Source organism: Perca fluviatilis, chromosome 6 (genome assembly GCF_010015445.1).
Source record: "Perca fluviatilis chromosome 6, GENO_Pfluv_1.0, whole genome shotgun sequence".
NCBI lineage: Eukaryota > Metazoa > Chordata > Actinopteri > Perciformes > Percidae > Perca > Perca fluviatilis.
The window spans coordinates 40,132,072-40,147,071 of NC_053117.1; the positions used below are offsets into that span (position 1 = coordinate 40,132,072).

A 15,000-nucleotide genomic window follows, 5' to 3' on the forward strand; every position below is an offset into this window, starting at 1 on the left:
AATAAGAAAAATGTCCGAAAAAGGTAAAAAATGTTTGAAAGCTTCAAAAGCGTCAAGCACCAAGTCAATAAAATAAAATAAAACGCACATTGGTTAAAAAAAAACAACGAGAAAATACGGGCTAATTTGCACTATACCACCATGACACACACTCTCATAGAGCACCTTACCATACACTAACACACACACACACACACACACACACACACACACACACACACACACACACACACACACACACACACACACACACACACACACTCTCTCATAGAGCACCTTACCATACAGACTATAGCCTATGTTAATATGAAGGAGAATTTTCTGTCATTTTTTGCTCCACTTCAAATGGTCTAGGCCTAGCTACACATTACATATTGCTAGCTAGCTGAATGACCACGCCATGGTGGCTGAAGTAGGTTTTATTAACCGAGCATACAGGCTAATAACGGGGTTCAAAGAGTCCCTAAAACAACCAAAGGGCTGGTAGCCAAAACTAGCCAGTAAGCTTATAACTGGGGGGTAACTTTAAAGCTATTACGCAGTAGGCTATACCCACTAAGAAAGATCCAGGATTGCCATATACCCACTTAAAAATGCCCAATGACTCACAACAACATACTTTGCATTGTAATTTTTATATATTTTGAATTGTCATCTGTGTTTTTCTTCACATAGGCTAAATAAAGGTATCTCCACCGTAAATTGGTGCATAAAAGTATATACAAATACAGGAAATGAAGTGGTTGATGCTCAAAACTTCCCTGGGGGAAGACACCCAGACCCCCCAATATGAAATGCTCCCCCCAAAAAAGGCCCATTGTGGCCCATATTTACAGTATATGCCCATATACATATACAGTACAGTATACCCAGTACATTAGACTACACCACTCTGAAAACAATACACTGCTGGCACTGTCCTTCCAGTGACATGAATTGGATTAAAATATTGTTTAATTCCCACAAAAATAGCCACTCAAATACGGATATCAGTGTCTGAATCATAAGACTTATATCTCCATTTTGATTCCTACTGTGGAAACATCCCTCCATCTAGAGGTTTAAACGTGTATTGCACCAAAGAACAGATGAAATGCGCCCCTTTTGCCATTATTACAAAATACATTTCCGTGTAACATGAGTGTAATCGGTACCAAGGAATGCAAAAACACACTCACAGTCAAAATAATTTGGATTTACATAATTATAGGCAGAGTTTTATCGGTACAGTGTATGTTTGCCACACCTACACACAGAAAACAAGAGATAAATCCCGTCGTTTTTCCGTATTCGGGTCCGACTTTTAAGAATACTCAAATCGGTAAAAACGTTACTCTGATAAATGTGTTCTGCGCATGATATGTTTAATATACCTATAACCATGTGCATGTGAGATGCACAAAGTCCATTGACGTGCAGATATTCCTTAAACACTTGCTTTATTGAAGTTGTTTAATGAGCGCCCAATGCGCATGCGCAACACGAACTAGCTACTTAACCAGTGAACGCGTCTGTCTGCAAGCTAAAGGTGGATAGCTCTTCTGTTAGCTACTTTCTGTTATTCATAAGCATGTAGGCCTTTGGGAAATAGCGCAGACTTAACAGACATAAATACGTTTATGCTGTTAGATTTCCGGGTTGTATTTTTGGGAGTGAACTATCTTGATATTGTATCTTCTTTGGTCACGAGTTTTCCCCCACTGGTCACCTGACTTGTTGTGTTGCTGCTGCAGAAACATGGCGGCCCACCTGTCCTACGGTCGCGTCAATTTAAACATTTTGAGAGAAGCAGCACGGAAAGAGCTTCGAGAGTTTTTGGACAAATGTGCAGGAAGCAAGGTAATAAAATGATGTAAAAACATAAAGACATCCACGGATCTGACAGCTAAGCTAAGCTAGTCTTGTTGAGCTGTGAACGGGTCAGAGCATCTCGCAGGCCTATAACGTGTGTGTGTGTGTGTGTGTGTGTGTGTGTGTGTGTGTGTGTGTGTGTGTGTGTGTGTGTGTGTGTGTGTGTGTGTGTGTGTGTGTGTGTGTGTGCGCGCGCTGTGTTTCCCTTTAATATGAGCTAAAAGTAATAGCTAAGTCAAAGGTAACACTGACAGCAAACCGATGCTTTTTCAGACCTTGCTACTGAATATGTGCTCTGAATATGGGGGTGAAATATGATGTGTTGTATTCTTGATATGTAGGACAACAGTGGACCAAGGTCTTTGTTTTCCAGACTTCTGTCTGTCAGGACAAGTGATGAGTGTATGTAATAACATTAAATATCCGGGTCACTACATTACAGATAAGTTATGGGATGATGAGGATATATATATATACACACACACACACAGGCAGCTTCGCGTATTATATGCCCAAACTAAAGGGTAAAGGGAGGGGTTGTGCATACTGGCTATATTAGCCCATATGCACAACACCTGCCTTTACCTTTTATCCTTGCACTAATGGACTTATTTGCACTGACACCATGACACACACTCTCATAGAGCACCTTACCATGCAGACTGACACAGACACACACACTCTCATAGAGCACCTTACCATAGAATAGAGCTGGGCAATATATCGATATCGTGATATGAGACTAGATATCGTCTTAGATTTTGGATATGGTAATATCGTGATATGACATATGTGTCTTTTCCTGGTTGTAAAGGCAGCATCACAGTAAAGTGATGTACTTTTCTGAACTTACCAGACTGTTGTAACTGTTCAATTATTCACCTTTACCCACTTAGTCATTCTATCCACATTACTGATGATTATTTATCTAAAATCTCATTGTGTAAAAATTGTTTTGTGAAAGCACCAATAGTCAACATTACAATATCGTTGCGGTATCGATATCGAGGTATTTGGTCCAAAATATTGTGATATTTGATTTTCTCCATATCGCCCCAGCCCTACCATAGAGCACCCTACCATAGAGCACCCTACCATAGAGCACCCTACCATAGAGCACCTTACCATAGAGCACCCTACCATAGAGCACCCTACCATAGAGCACCCTACCATAGAGCACCTTACCATAGAGCACCTACCATAGAGCACCTTACCATAGAGCACCTTACAATAGAGCACCCTACCATAGAGCACCCTACCATAGAGCACCATAGAGCACCCTACAATAGAGCACCTTACAATAGAGCACCGACCACAGCAGAGCACCTTACCATAGAGCACCCTACCATAGAGCACCCTACCATAGAGCACCCTACCATAGAGCACCTTACCATAGAGCACCCTACCATAGAGCACCGCCACCATAGAGCGCCCCTACAATAAGAGCACCTTACCATAGAGCACCTTACCATAGAGCACCTTACCATAGAGCACCCTACCATAGAGCACCTTACCATAGAGCACCTTACAATAGAGCACCTTACCATAGAGCACCTTACAATAGAGCACCTTACCATAGAGCACCCTACCATAGAGCACCTTACCATAGAGCACCTTACAATAGAGCACCTACCATAGAGCACCTTACCATAGAGCACCTTACCATAGAGCACCTTACCATAGAGCACCCTACCATAGAGCACCTTACAATAGAGCACCCTACCATGAGAGCGCCCCCTGATGGACAGCGCACCTACCATAGAGCACCTAGAGCACCCCTACCATAGAGCACCTCACCATAGCGCAACCACCGCCAGACGCCACTGGGCCACCTAACCATAGAGCACCCTTCCATAGAGCACCTAACCATAGAGCACCCTTCCATAGAGCACCCTTACCATAGAGCACCTACAATAGAGCACGCCCTACATAGAGCACCTTACAATAGAGCACGCCACCGCAGAGCACCCTACCATAGAGCACCCTACCATAGAGCACCTTACCATAGAGCACCCTTCCATAGAGCACCTAACCATAGAGCACCCTTCCATAGAGCACCTTACCATAGAGCACCCTACCATAGAGCACCTTACCATAGAGCACCTTACAATAGAGCACCTTACCATAGAGCACCTTACCATAGAGCAGCCTACCATAGAGCACCTTACAATAGAGCACCCTACCATAGAGCACCCTACCATAGAGCACCTTACCATAGAGCACCTTACCATAGAGCACCCTACCATAGAGCACCTTACCATAGAGCACCCTACCATAGAGCACCTTACAATAGAGCACCTTACCATAGAGCACCCTACCATAGAGCACCTTACCTGCCCCGTCACTGCAAGCCTCTCATGCTTATACATCCCTCAGTACATTCATGTGGATTTAAAAAAAAATTTAGTATCTTTTCTTTTATGGTCCATATTATTCATGTAAATTTGTTATTTTATCATCCTGTTTATGATGTATGTGTATGTTGTGTGTGATGTCTTTAACATACTGGGACCTTGACTTTCCCCTTGGGATCAATAAAGTATTTATCTATCTATCTATCTATCTATCTATCTATCTATCCACCTATCTATCTATGTATCTATCTATTTATCTATCTATCTATCTATCCACCTATCTATCTATCTATCTATCTCTCCATCTATCTATTAATCTATCTATCTATCTATCCACCTATCTATCTATCTATCTATCTATCTATGTATCTATCTATTTATCTATCTATCCACCTATCTATAAATCTATGTATCTATCCACCTATCTATCTATGTATCTACCTACCTACCTACCTACCTACCTATCTATCCACCTATCTATCTATCCACCTATCTATCTATCTATGTATCTATGTAGCTATCTATCTATCTATCTATCCACCTATCTATAAATCAATCTATCTATCTATCGATCTATAAATCTATCTATCTATCTATCTATCTATCTATCTATCTATCTATCTATCTATCTATAATGCTACCATGCTGCTAAGAAAATTCCACATGAGCACAGATGACGTCAAAATTAGTCTGTTTAAAGCATATTGCACTCCTTTGTATACTTCTCCTTTATGGACTAAGTTTTAAAAGACAAGCCTGCATGAGCTTAAGGCTGCTTATAAGGACTGTATGAGGATACTGCTCAACAGACCCAGGTGGTCTAGTGCAAGTGGCCTGTTCTGTAGGGCAGGGGTCAGCACCTTCCAGGCACTATTGAGGAGTCTTATCTACAAATTAATTTGTCACCTGAACGTCTCCCAGAACAGCATTTTGTTATGCTGCTGGTAAATCCTAAATTTAGTGCCATGCAATACCAACCATCACTATGGAAACACTGGTAAAAGTGTCTTTTTATAGAAATGCAGTATGTTGTATGTCATGTCTGTGTCTTCTGAAAGGACCTTGAGTCTGTTAAAGTTGAGGATGATGATATTCATAACTTTATGTGCTTTATTGCTCTTTAGGCCATAGTTTGGGATGAATATCTGACGGGACCTTTTGGATTGATAGCTCAGTACTCTCTGCTGAAGGTAAGTGCTTATTGTTTTGTAAAGTAACCCAAAAGACAAGGCCACACAATGACACCGTACAGCCTTCTTTTCTTACTCTAAAACAGTTATATTGTACATATTTGTTAGGTTATAGTGTCTTAAACTCTTACATATTTGTTAGGTTATAGTGTCTTAAACTCTTACATATTTGTTAGGTTATAGTGTCTTAAACTCTTACATATTTGATGGTTATAGTGTCTTAATCTCTTACATATTTGTTAGGTTATAGTGTCTTAAACTCTTACATATTTGCTAGGTTATAGTGTCTTAATCTCTTACATATTTTTTAGGTTATATTGTCTTAAACTCTTACATATTTTTTAGGTTATATTGTCTTAAACTCTTACATATTTGTTAGGTTATAGTGTCTTAATCTCTTACATATTTGCTAGGTTATAGTGTCTTAAACTCTTACATATTTGTTAGGTTATAGTGTCTTAAACTCTTACATATTTGCTAGGTTATATTGTCTTAAACTCTTACATATTTGTTAGGTTATATTGTCTTAAATTCTTACATATTTGTTAGGTTATAGTGTCTTAAACTCTTACATATTTGTTAGGTTATAGTGTCTTAAACTCTTACATATTTGCTAGGTTATATTGTCTTAAACTCTTACATATTTGTTAGGTTATATTGTCTTAAATTCTTACATATTTGTTAGGTTATAGTGTCTTAAACTCTTACATATTTGTTAGGTTATATTGTCTTAAACTCTTACATATTTGTTAGGTTATATTGTCTTAAACTCTTACATATTTGTTAGGTTATATTGTCTTAAACTCTTACATATTTGTTAGGTTATAGTGTCTTAATCTCTTACATATTTGTTAGGTTATAGTGTCTTAATCTCTTACATATTTGTTAGGTTATAGTGTCTTAAACTCTTACATATTTTTTAGGTTATAGTGTCTTAATCTCTTACATATTTGTTAGGTTATAGTGTCTTAAACTCTTACATATTTGTTAGGTTATAGTGTCTTAAACTCTTACATATTTGTTAGGTTATAGTGTCTTAAACTCTTACATATTTGTTAGGTTATAGTGTCTTAAACTCTTACATATTTGCTAGGTTATAGTGTCTTAAAATCTTACATATTTGTTAGGTTATAGTGTCTTAAACTCTTACATATTTGTTAGGTTATATTGTCTTAAACTCTTACATATTTGTTAGGTTATAGTGTCTTAAACTCTTACATATTTGCTAGGTTATAGTGTCTTAAACTCTTACATATTTGCTAGGTTATAGTGTCTTAATCTCTTACATATTTGTTAGGTTATAGTGTCTTAAACTCTTACATATTTGTTAGGTTATAGTGTCTTAAACTCTTACATATTTGCTAGGTTATAGTGTCTTAATCTCTTACATATTTGTTAGGTTATAGTGTCTTAAACTCTTACATATTTGTTAGGTTATAGTGTCTTAAACTCTTACATATTTGTTAGGTTATAGTGTCTTAAACTCTTACATATTTGTTAGGTTATATTGTCTTAAATTCTTACATATTTGTTAGGTTATAGTGTCTTAAACTCTTACATATTTGTTAGGTTATAGTGTCTTAATCTCTTACATATTTGTTAGGTTATAGTGTCTTAAACTCTTACATATTTGTTAGGTTATAGTGTCTTAAACTCTTACATATTTGTTAGGTTATATTGTCTTAAACTCTTACATATTTGCTAGGTTATAGTGTCTTAAACTCTTACATATTTGTTAGGTTATAGTGTCTTAAACTCTTACATATTTGTTAGGTTATAGTGTCTTAAACTCTTACATATTTGCTAGGTTATAGTGTCTTAAAATCTTACATATTTGTTAGGTTATAGTGTCTTAAACTATTACATATTTGTTAGGTTATAGTGTCTTAAACTCTTACATATTTGCTAGGTTATAGTGTCTTAATCTCTTACATATTTGTTAGGTTATATTGTCTTAAACTCTTACATATTTGCTAGGTTAAAGTGTCTTAAACTCTTACATATTTGTTAGGTTATAGTGTCTTAATCGCTTACATATTTGCTAGGTTATAGTGTCTTAAACTCTTACATATTTGTTAGGTTATAGTGTCTTAAACTCTTACATATTTGCTAAGTTATAGTGTCTTAAACTCTTACATATTTGCTAGGTTATATTGTCTTAAACTCTTACATATTTGCTAGGTTATATTGTCTTAAACTCTTACATATTTGCTAGGTTATAGTGTCTTAAACTCTTACATATTTGCTAGGTTATATTGTCTTAAACTCTTACATATTTGCTAGGTTATATTGTCTTAAACTCTTACATATTTGTTAGGTTATAGTGTCTTAATCTCTTACATATTTGTTAGGTTCTAGTGTCTTAAACTCTTACATATTTGTTAGGTTATATAGTCTTAAACTCTTACATATTTGTTAGGTTCTAGTGTCTTAATCTCTTACATATTTGTTAGGTTCTAGTGTCTTAAACTCTTACATATTTGTTATTGGATTATATGTATTCTACATGTTACACATTATTTGCTTTTAATACATTTACTGTATGCACTAAAGTTCTTTATAAGTCAACACGTGTCAAACTCTTTGCAGATTTACATCCGGCCTGTTTATCAATTTGGGTTCACAATAAGTTTTGGCCCGCCTAGTTGCACTTTTTTTGAAAGTGCAATTACCTGACCATTCAAAGCAGAATATGTCAGATTTGCTGACTCTGAGACTCAGAAATTCCCCCAGAAGCAGCAGAGAGAGAGTTTAATATTCAGGCTGAGAACAAGTTGTTGTTAAAAAAAAAATTAAAAAAATGTAATCATTGTTTTGCTTGATTTGCTAAATTCTCTGATGGCTGAGGAACTCTTTTGATGACTTTGGTAGGGCTTCATGTCGACAAAAATGCGGCAAAAAGCAACAGATTTACAAAAGGGTGACAAATGTCTGAGAAAGCTGCAAAACTGAGGAAAAAAGCAACCAAAATGTTTAAAAAAAAAGTGACATGCAGTAACAAAAGCACGTCAATAAACTCTCCATGTCTGGCCCTTGGTGGGATTCTCTTTTTCCAGTGTGGCCCTCTGGGAAAATGAGTTTGACCCCCCCTGGCCTACAGCATTGAACGCTCCACCTACGTAAATCAACGGTGCCGTCGTTACGGTGACCAGCGTAGTGCGAGCGTAAAATCTAAGGTTCGGCAGAAACCGGAAGCCCGTCAGAAAGCCCAATATTCAGCCAAATTCTGGATTCGGTGCATCCCTGAGTTGCATGCTTTATTTCTGTGTTTTTTCAGGAACATGAAGTGGAGAAGATGTTCACCCTCAAGAGTGGCCGGCTGCCCTCTGCTGACGTCAAAAACATCATCTTCTTCGTCCGTCCCCGACTGGAGCTCATGGACATCATTGCTGAGAACGTATTCAGGTCTGTTTTACTCGTCTTATCTTCAAGCCTCGCAATATAACCATCAGGGCTGGGGTTTCCCCTCTTAATTTCTGGATTTGATTCCGATTCATAAGGTCTCGAATCGATTACAGCTCTAATTCGATTTCCCCATTCAATGTCCATTTGGGATAATTCAGTTGCAAAACTAGTTCTGCGTTTTTATGTTCAAGTCCTTTCTGTCACTTTGCAGCTAAGCTGCCCAACAGTATTTAACACGTTTGTCCCTGATTGCGCGTCTCTTCAGCGAGGACAAGATGCACTCGCCTCGAGACTTCCACATCTTGTTCGTGCCGCGGCGCAGCATGCTGTGTGAGCAGCGGCTGAAGGAGCAGGGCGTGCTGGCCTCTTTCATCAACATCGACGAGTACATCCTGGACCTGATTCCCTACGACGGAGACCTGCTCTCCATGGAGTATGAAAGCGCTTTCAGGGTGGGTTGAACTCACAATATATATTCAACACTCTGCTGCTGCTGCTGCTGTATGAATGAAGTATCTCAATATTTAGAATTGTACAGTACAGGCCAAAAGTTTGGACACACCTTCTCATTCAATGAGTTTCCTTTTTATTTTCATGACTATTTACATTGTAGATTCTCACTGAAGGCATCAAAACTATGAATGAACACATATGGAATTATGTACTTAACAAAAAAAGTGTGAAATAACTGAAAACATGTCTTATATTTTAGATTCTTCAAAGTAGCCACCCTTTGCTTTTTTTGATAACTCTGCAAACCCTTGGTGTTCTCTCAATGAGCTTCATGAGGTAGTCACCTGAAATGGTTTTACCTTCACAGGTGTGCTTTGTCAGGGTTCATTAGGGGAAGTTTTTCCCTTATTAATAAAAAAGCAAAGGGTGGCTACTTTGAAGAATCTAAAATATAAGACATGTTTTCAGTTATTTCACACTTTTTTGTTAAGTACATAATTCCATATGTGTTCATTCATAGTTTTGATGCCTTCAGTGAGAATCTACAATGTAAATAGTCATGAAAATAAAAAGGAAACGCATTGAATGAGAAGGTGTGTCCAAACTTTTGGCCTGTACTGTGTATATATATATATTTTACTGTCATGACAGCGATGGGGCTGTCAGTTTACCTTCTATGTTACATCTTCAAAAGTGACACTGAATTTGAAACAGCACATTGTAATTTCTGCATCTATTATCGAAGTATTAATTAGTAATACAGTGGACATTAGTAGAAATGTGAATATTTGGTTAGCATGTTGATTTACGGTGTGTGCCCCTAAATTTTCTGGTTGTGCCCCTAAAATTTTCAGTTTGGGGCCACTGTGCTCCTAGTGAATAAAGTTAGTCTGGAGCCCTGCAAAGGAAAGAATGTACAAACCTGAATACAAGTTGGGAATAAAATAGTAAAAACTATTATCTATTGGTTAACAGACAATCATGTGATTTAAATGCTTTTTATATTATATATTTCTAACTGTCTTGATGTGTTTTTTTACATCCTTCGTGTCTCTTACAGGAGTGCTACTTAGAAAATGACCAAACAAGCCTTTACCACACAGCCAAAGGCCTCATGACCTTACAGGCGCTGTATGGCACCATTCCCCAGATATACGGAAAAAATTCCAAAAAAAAAGGGGGGGGGGGGGGGGGGGGGGGGGGGGGGGGTAATATTAAAAAGAGGGAAGGATATAAATTTAATGAAAAAAGAAAAAATTTTTTAAAAAAAAAAGGAAATGTTGGGGGGGGGGAAAAAAGAAGAAAGTTTTAAAAAAAACCATATATTAAAAAAAAGGGGGGGGGGGGGGGGGGGAAGAAAAATAAAAAAAAAAAAAAAAACCATCTTTTTTTTTTTATTATTTTTATTGCTATTATCATCTTTTTATTTCTTTTTTTTTTAGGCCCATTTTGAGAAGAAAAAATTTTAATTTTAAAGGGTTTAAAGACTCTATTTGTCTATTGTTTATTTCTAAAGAAACACGACAATGTATAAAAGGCTCCATTACCTTGTATCTCACGTTATGGCTCCGTAAGGAACGCTTTTATAACAATAGGCTAACGATTGGGTCATAACCACCGAGACTTACTGTCACACAGTAGAGGAATTACCATAGTACAGGAGAAGCTCACAGGCAGTTTGGACTTCCATTATCTGTTTAGGTTTAATGACTAATGTTAACTAGCATGTTAGTGATCAGTAATTAGCCTGTGCCTATGTTATCTCCTTACATATACCTACGCTCTCCGTCTCTGTAAGATTGGGAATGATTGAGATTTCTCTCGGCACAGCTACCAGAAGACTTCACACTTTCAGACAGGTTGCTCACGTCACATCTACGTCTCCAAGCTCAGTTGGAGGCTGCTCAGTAACGCTCAGCCAGCACCGGGAAAGAGACTTCTAATATCCTTCACTGGTCTCGTACAGAGACATGGGGTCTGGTGGTCTATTCTTATATACTGTCTATGGGGGAGACTCCTTAAACCTGCATTATATCTGACTTCCTGCAGGGGGAGACTCCTTAAACCTGCATTATATCTGACTTCCTGCAGGGGGAGACTCCTTAAACCTGCATTATATCTGACTTCCTGCTGGGGGAGACTCCTTAAACCTGCATTATATCTGACTTCCTGCAGGGGGAGACTCCTTAAACCTGCATTATATCTGACTTCCTGCAGGGGGCGACACGTGCGGTTGCAAAAGGAGTTCGGTTTCTGTAGAAGTCTATGAGAAAGTGACCCACTTTTCTCTTGATTTATTACCTCAGTAAACATTTTAGGTGTTTTAGGGCGTGGCTATGATGTGAGTGACAGTCTTATATGTAATATAACTATGGGACAAAGATATATATATATAAAACCTAGCGAAGCTAAATCTTACCTAGAATTATGTAGGCTAGCTTTCAGCTGCAGTTGCATCAATAATTGCCGGTGAAAGTGTGTAACGTAGAGTGTAAGCAGCGTTGCCAACTCTCAGCTAACAGATAGCGTCCAACAGTCTATGGCTCCTCCCGCTCGCAACCAGGATGGCTGCTCCCGTAACGGCAAACTCGACGACTCATAGCAGATCTCCACAAACCAAATGGGTGACATCACACATGCTCTGTCCATTAAAGCGCCCATATTATGCTCATTTTCAGGTTCATAATTGTATTTTAAGGTTGTACCAGAATAGGTTTACATGGTTTAATTTTCAAAAAACACCATATTTTTGTTGTATACTTCACACTGCTGCAGCTCCTCTTTTCACCCTGTGTTCAGGTCTCTGTTTTAGCTACAGAGTGAGACCTCTTTTCTTCTTCTTCTTCTTCTGTACTATCTTTGATTGCACTCGCACATGCTCAGTAGCTCAGATCGTAGCTCATGTCAGCTAGCTCCATAGACAGTAAAAGAAAGGCTGTTTCTCCAACTTCGGTCAGTTCCAAGGCAGGATCAGCTGGGAGACTTCTTCTAAACCAGGGCGCACATGGAAGTAGTTCTTCTGGTAGATTATGGTGAACTAGTGTGTGTTGTAGCGGTGCTTTGCTATTGAGAACGAGGTAGCATGCTAGCCCTAGCATGCTAACGGTTGCGGTTAGCCAGCTCGTTTCGGCTAGTGACGTAGAAAGCCGTGCAGATGTTGACCAGCTCACCAGGAGACTGAAGGCAGGACACATTCAGAAACCAGATCTCACTCAGAACACCATGGATGTTTTTTTTTTCAAAGTCTGTATGTGTGTGGAAGCACCAGAGACACAAAATAACACCCCAAAATCACCAGAAAAAGTGATTTTTTTTCATAATATGGGCACTTTAATATTTACAGTCAATGGTTGAAACGGGCCGAGGCTCCGTACCAGTAACCACCAGGGGAGTGAGTTTGTTTGACCAAAGAATGCCTCTGCTTGTCAGCACGTTGCCAACATGATGCTGAGGATGAAGCGGGAGTTTGCCGGCAGTCAGAACCAGATCCTGCCCGTGTTCGACACTCTGCTCCTCCTGGACCGTAACGTGGATCTGCTCACCCCTCTGGCCACGCAGCTCACCTACGAGGGCCTCATCGACGAGATCTACGGAATCACTAACGGTCAGAGAAACAGAGGGAATGATAGACTGATGTCAGTGCACAAATCTTAAAAGGGGAACTTTGGGATTCTTCAACCTGGACACTGTTTTCCCCATGTATTTGTGTCTAAGTGACCGAGGGGAACAACAGTCTTTGAAATCGGTCCAGTATTAAGCGAGACAACAAAATGCAATGTAACGTGAACGGGCAGTTGCATACCTTCAGTCAGCGTCCACCAAAAGTTCTGTTGTTGCCGCTGACAGACTCAGATTATTATTCTAAGTGTGTGACAACATTATGGAAAGGATCCCTACAGAGATAGACCTTTTAGTTAAAGAGTAAGATCCTTTTAGTTTAACATGAAACAGCCCCGAAATCACCATCACCAAACTACACCAGAGTCTGGTGGAGATATGCTGTCTCTATACACACTAAAAGTCCTGATTATTTACATGGAGACTGGTGGAGATATGCTGGCTCTATACATGCTAAAAGTCCTGATTATTTACATGGAGTCTGGTGGAGATATGCTGTCTCTATACACACTAAAAGTCCTGATTATTTACATGGAGACTGGTGGAGATATGCTGGCTCTATACATGCTAAAAGTCCTGATTATTTACATGGAGTCTGGTGGAGATATGCTGGCTCTATACACGCTAAAAGTCCTGATTATTTACGGAGTAGTGGAGATATGCTTAGCAAAGCTGATTATTTACATGGAGTCTGGTGGAGTTTGGTGATGGTGATTTCGGGGCTGTTTCCTGTTAAACTAAAAGGATCTTACTCTTTAACAAAAAGCTCTATCTCTGTAGGGATCCTTTCCATGATGTTGTCACACACTTAGAATAATAATCTGAGTCTGTCAGCGGCAACAACAGAACTTTTAGTGGACGCTGACAGATTCTGAACATCTGTCCTGTAGGGTTACATCACAGCCCGGTTCACAGCACATGGGGAAATACAGTTCAGGTTGAAAAAAAACTAAAACAACAAATTCCCTTTAAGTCTGCACATATTAGTGTTTCTTGAATGTTCTGCTTCTTCAGTTTTTAATCCCCAGTCCTTGTTTTTTTTTCTCCCTCTGTCTCGCAGGTTATGTCAAGCTGCCTCCTGAGAAGTTTGCACAGAAGAAGCAAGGCGAGGCGAGTAAAGATTTGCCCACAGAGCCCAAGAAGATGCAGCTCAACTCCGCGGAGGAGCTGTACGCAGAAATACGAGACAAGAACTTCAACGCTGTCGGAGCGGCTCTCAGCAAGAAGGCCAAAATCATTTCAGCAGCCTTTGAGGTCGGTCTTTACTGAGCTTTGTTGCTCTCGCATTTCCACCAATAATGCCACCAATAATTTTCCACCACAAAAGATAATTGTGTCATATTTGCACTGAAGTCGTTACAGGGTTCAACTTGTCCCGTTGGGCAAGTGATAAAGTTTTTTTTAACTTGCCCCAAGACAGTTTTTACTGGCCCCTATACATATTGTTTGTTTGTTTATTTTTTCGGGGGGGGGGAAAAAAACATTAAAAGCGTCGGAGAAAATAAAATGTCAAGAAGCATCAAAAACTTTAAAAAATCTAAACAAATCAGTCAGAAGTGCTAAGCACCAACTCCAAAAAAAAATCATTATTTTTAATTTTTTTTAATACTTTTATTGCAATTCCTTAACTTAATTAATAATCCATTACCTTATCATATCCTTGCAAAAAAAAAAAAGTATAGTATAGTCCACCCAGTGCTATAGTGTGGTAACATATATTACCTGCAGGTCTAGGTAACATGCATTACCTGCAGGTCTAGGTAACATGCATTACCTGCAGGTCTAGGTAACATGCATTACCTGCAGGTCTAGGTAACATGCATTACCTGCAGGTCTAGGTAACATGCATTACCTGCAGGTCTAGGTAACATGCATTACCTGCAGGCCTATAGGTAACATATATTACCTGCAGGCCTATAGGTAACATATATTACCTGCAGGTCTAGGTAACATATATTACCTGCAGGCCTATAGGTAACATGCATTACCTGCAGGTCTAGGTAACATATATTACCTGCAGGCCTATAGGTAACATGCATTACCTGCAGGCCTAGGTAACATGCATTACCTGCAGGCCTAGGTAACATGCATTACCTGCAGGCCTATAGGTAACATGCATTACCTGCAGG

The 15,000-nt window shown here is 38.9% G+C and overlaps 1 protein-coding gene across 1 annotated transcript in view; it reads left to right on the forward strand.

The window, feature by feature from the left end:
* Positions 1-1,694: 1,694 nt before the first annotated feature.
* vps33a (VPS33A core subunit of CORVET and HOPS complexes) overlaps positions 1,695-15,000 on the forward strand; it is a 30,660-nt gene continuing 17,354 nt past the window's right edge. Inside the window, exons 1-7 of the mRNA XM_039804519.1 lie at positions 1,695-1,839; positions 5,330-5,395; positions 8,673-8,800; positions 9,066-9,252; positions 10,314-10,415; positions 12,668-12,857; positions 13,932-14,125. Of these exons, the coding sequence (XP_039660453.1) occupies positions 1,738-1,839; positions 5,330-5,395; positions 8,673-8,800; positions 9,066-9,252; positions 10,314-10,415; positions 12,668-12,857; positions 13,932-14,125 (969 nt within the window). The 5' untranslated portion in view covers positions 1,695-1,737. The remainder of the gene's footprint in view (positions 1,840-5,329; positions 5,396-8,672; positions 8,801-9,065; positions 9,253-10,313; positions 10,416-12,667; positions 12,858-13,931; positions 14,126-15,000) is intronic.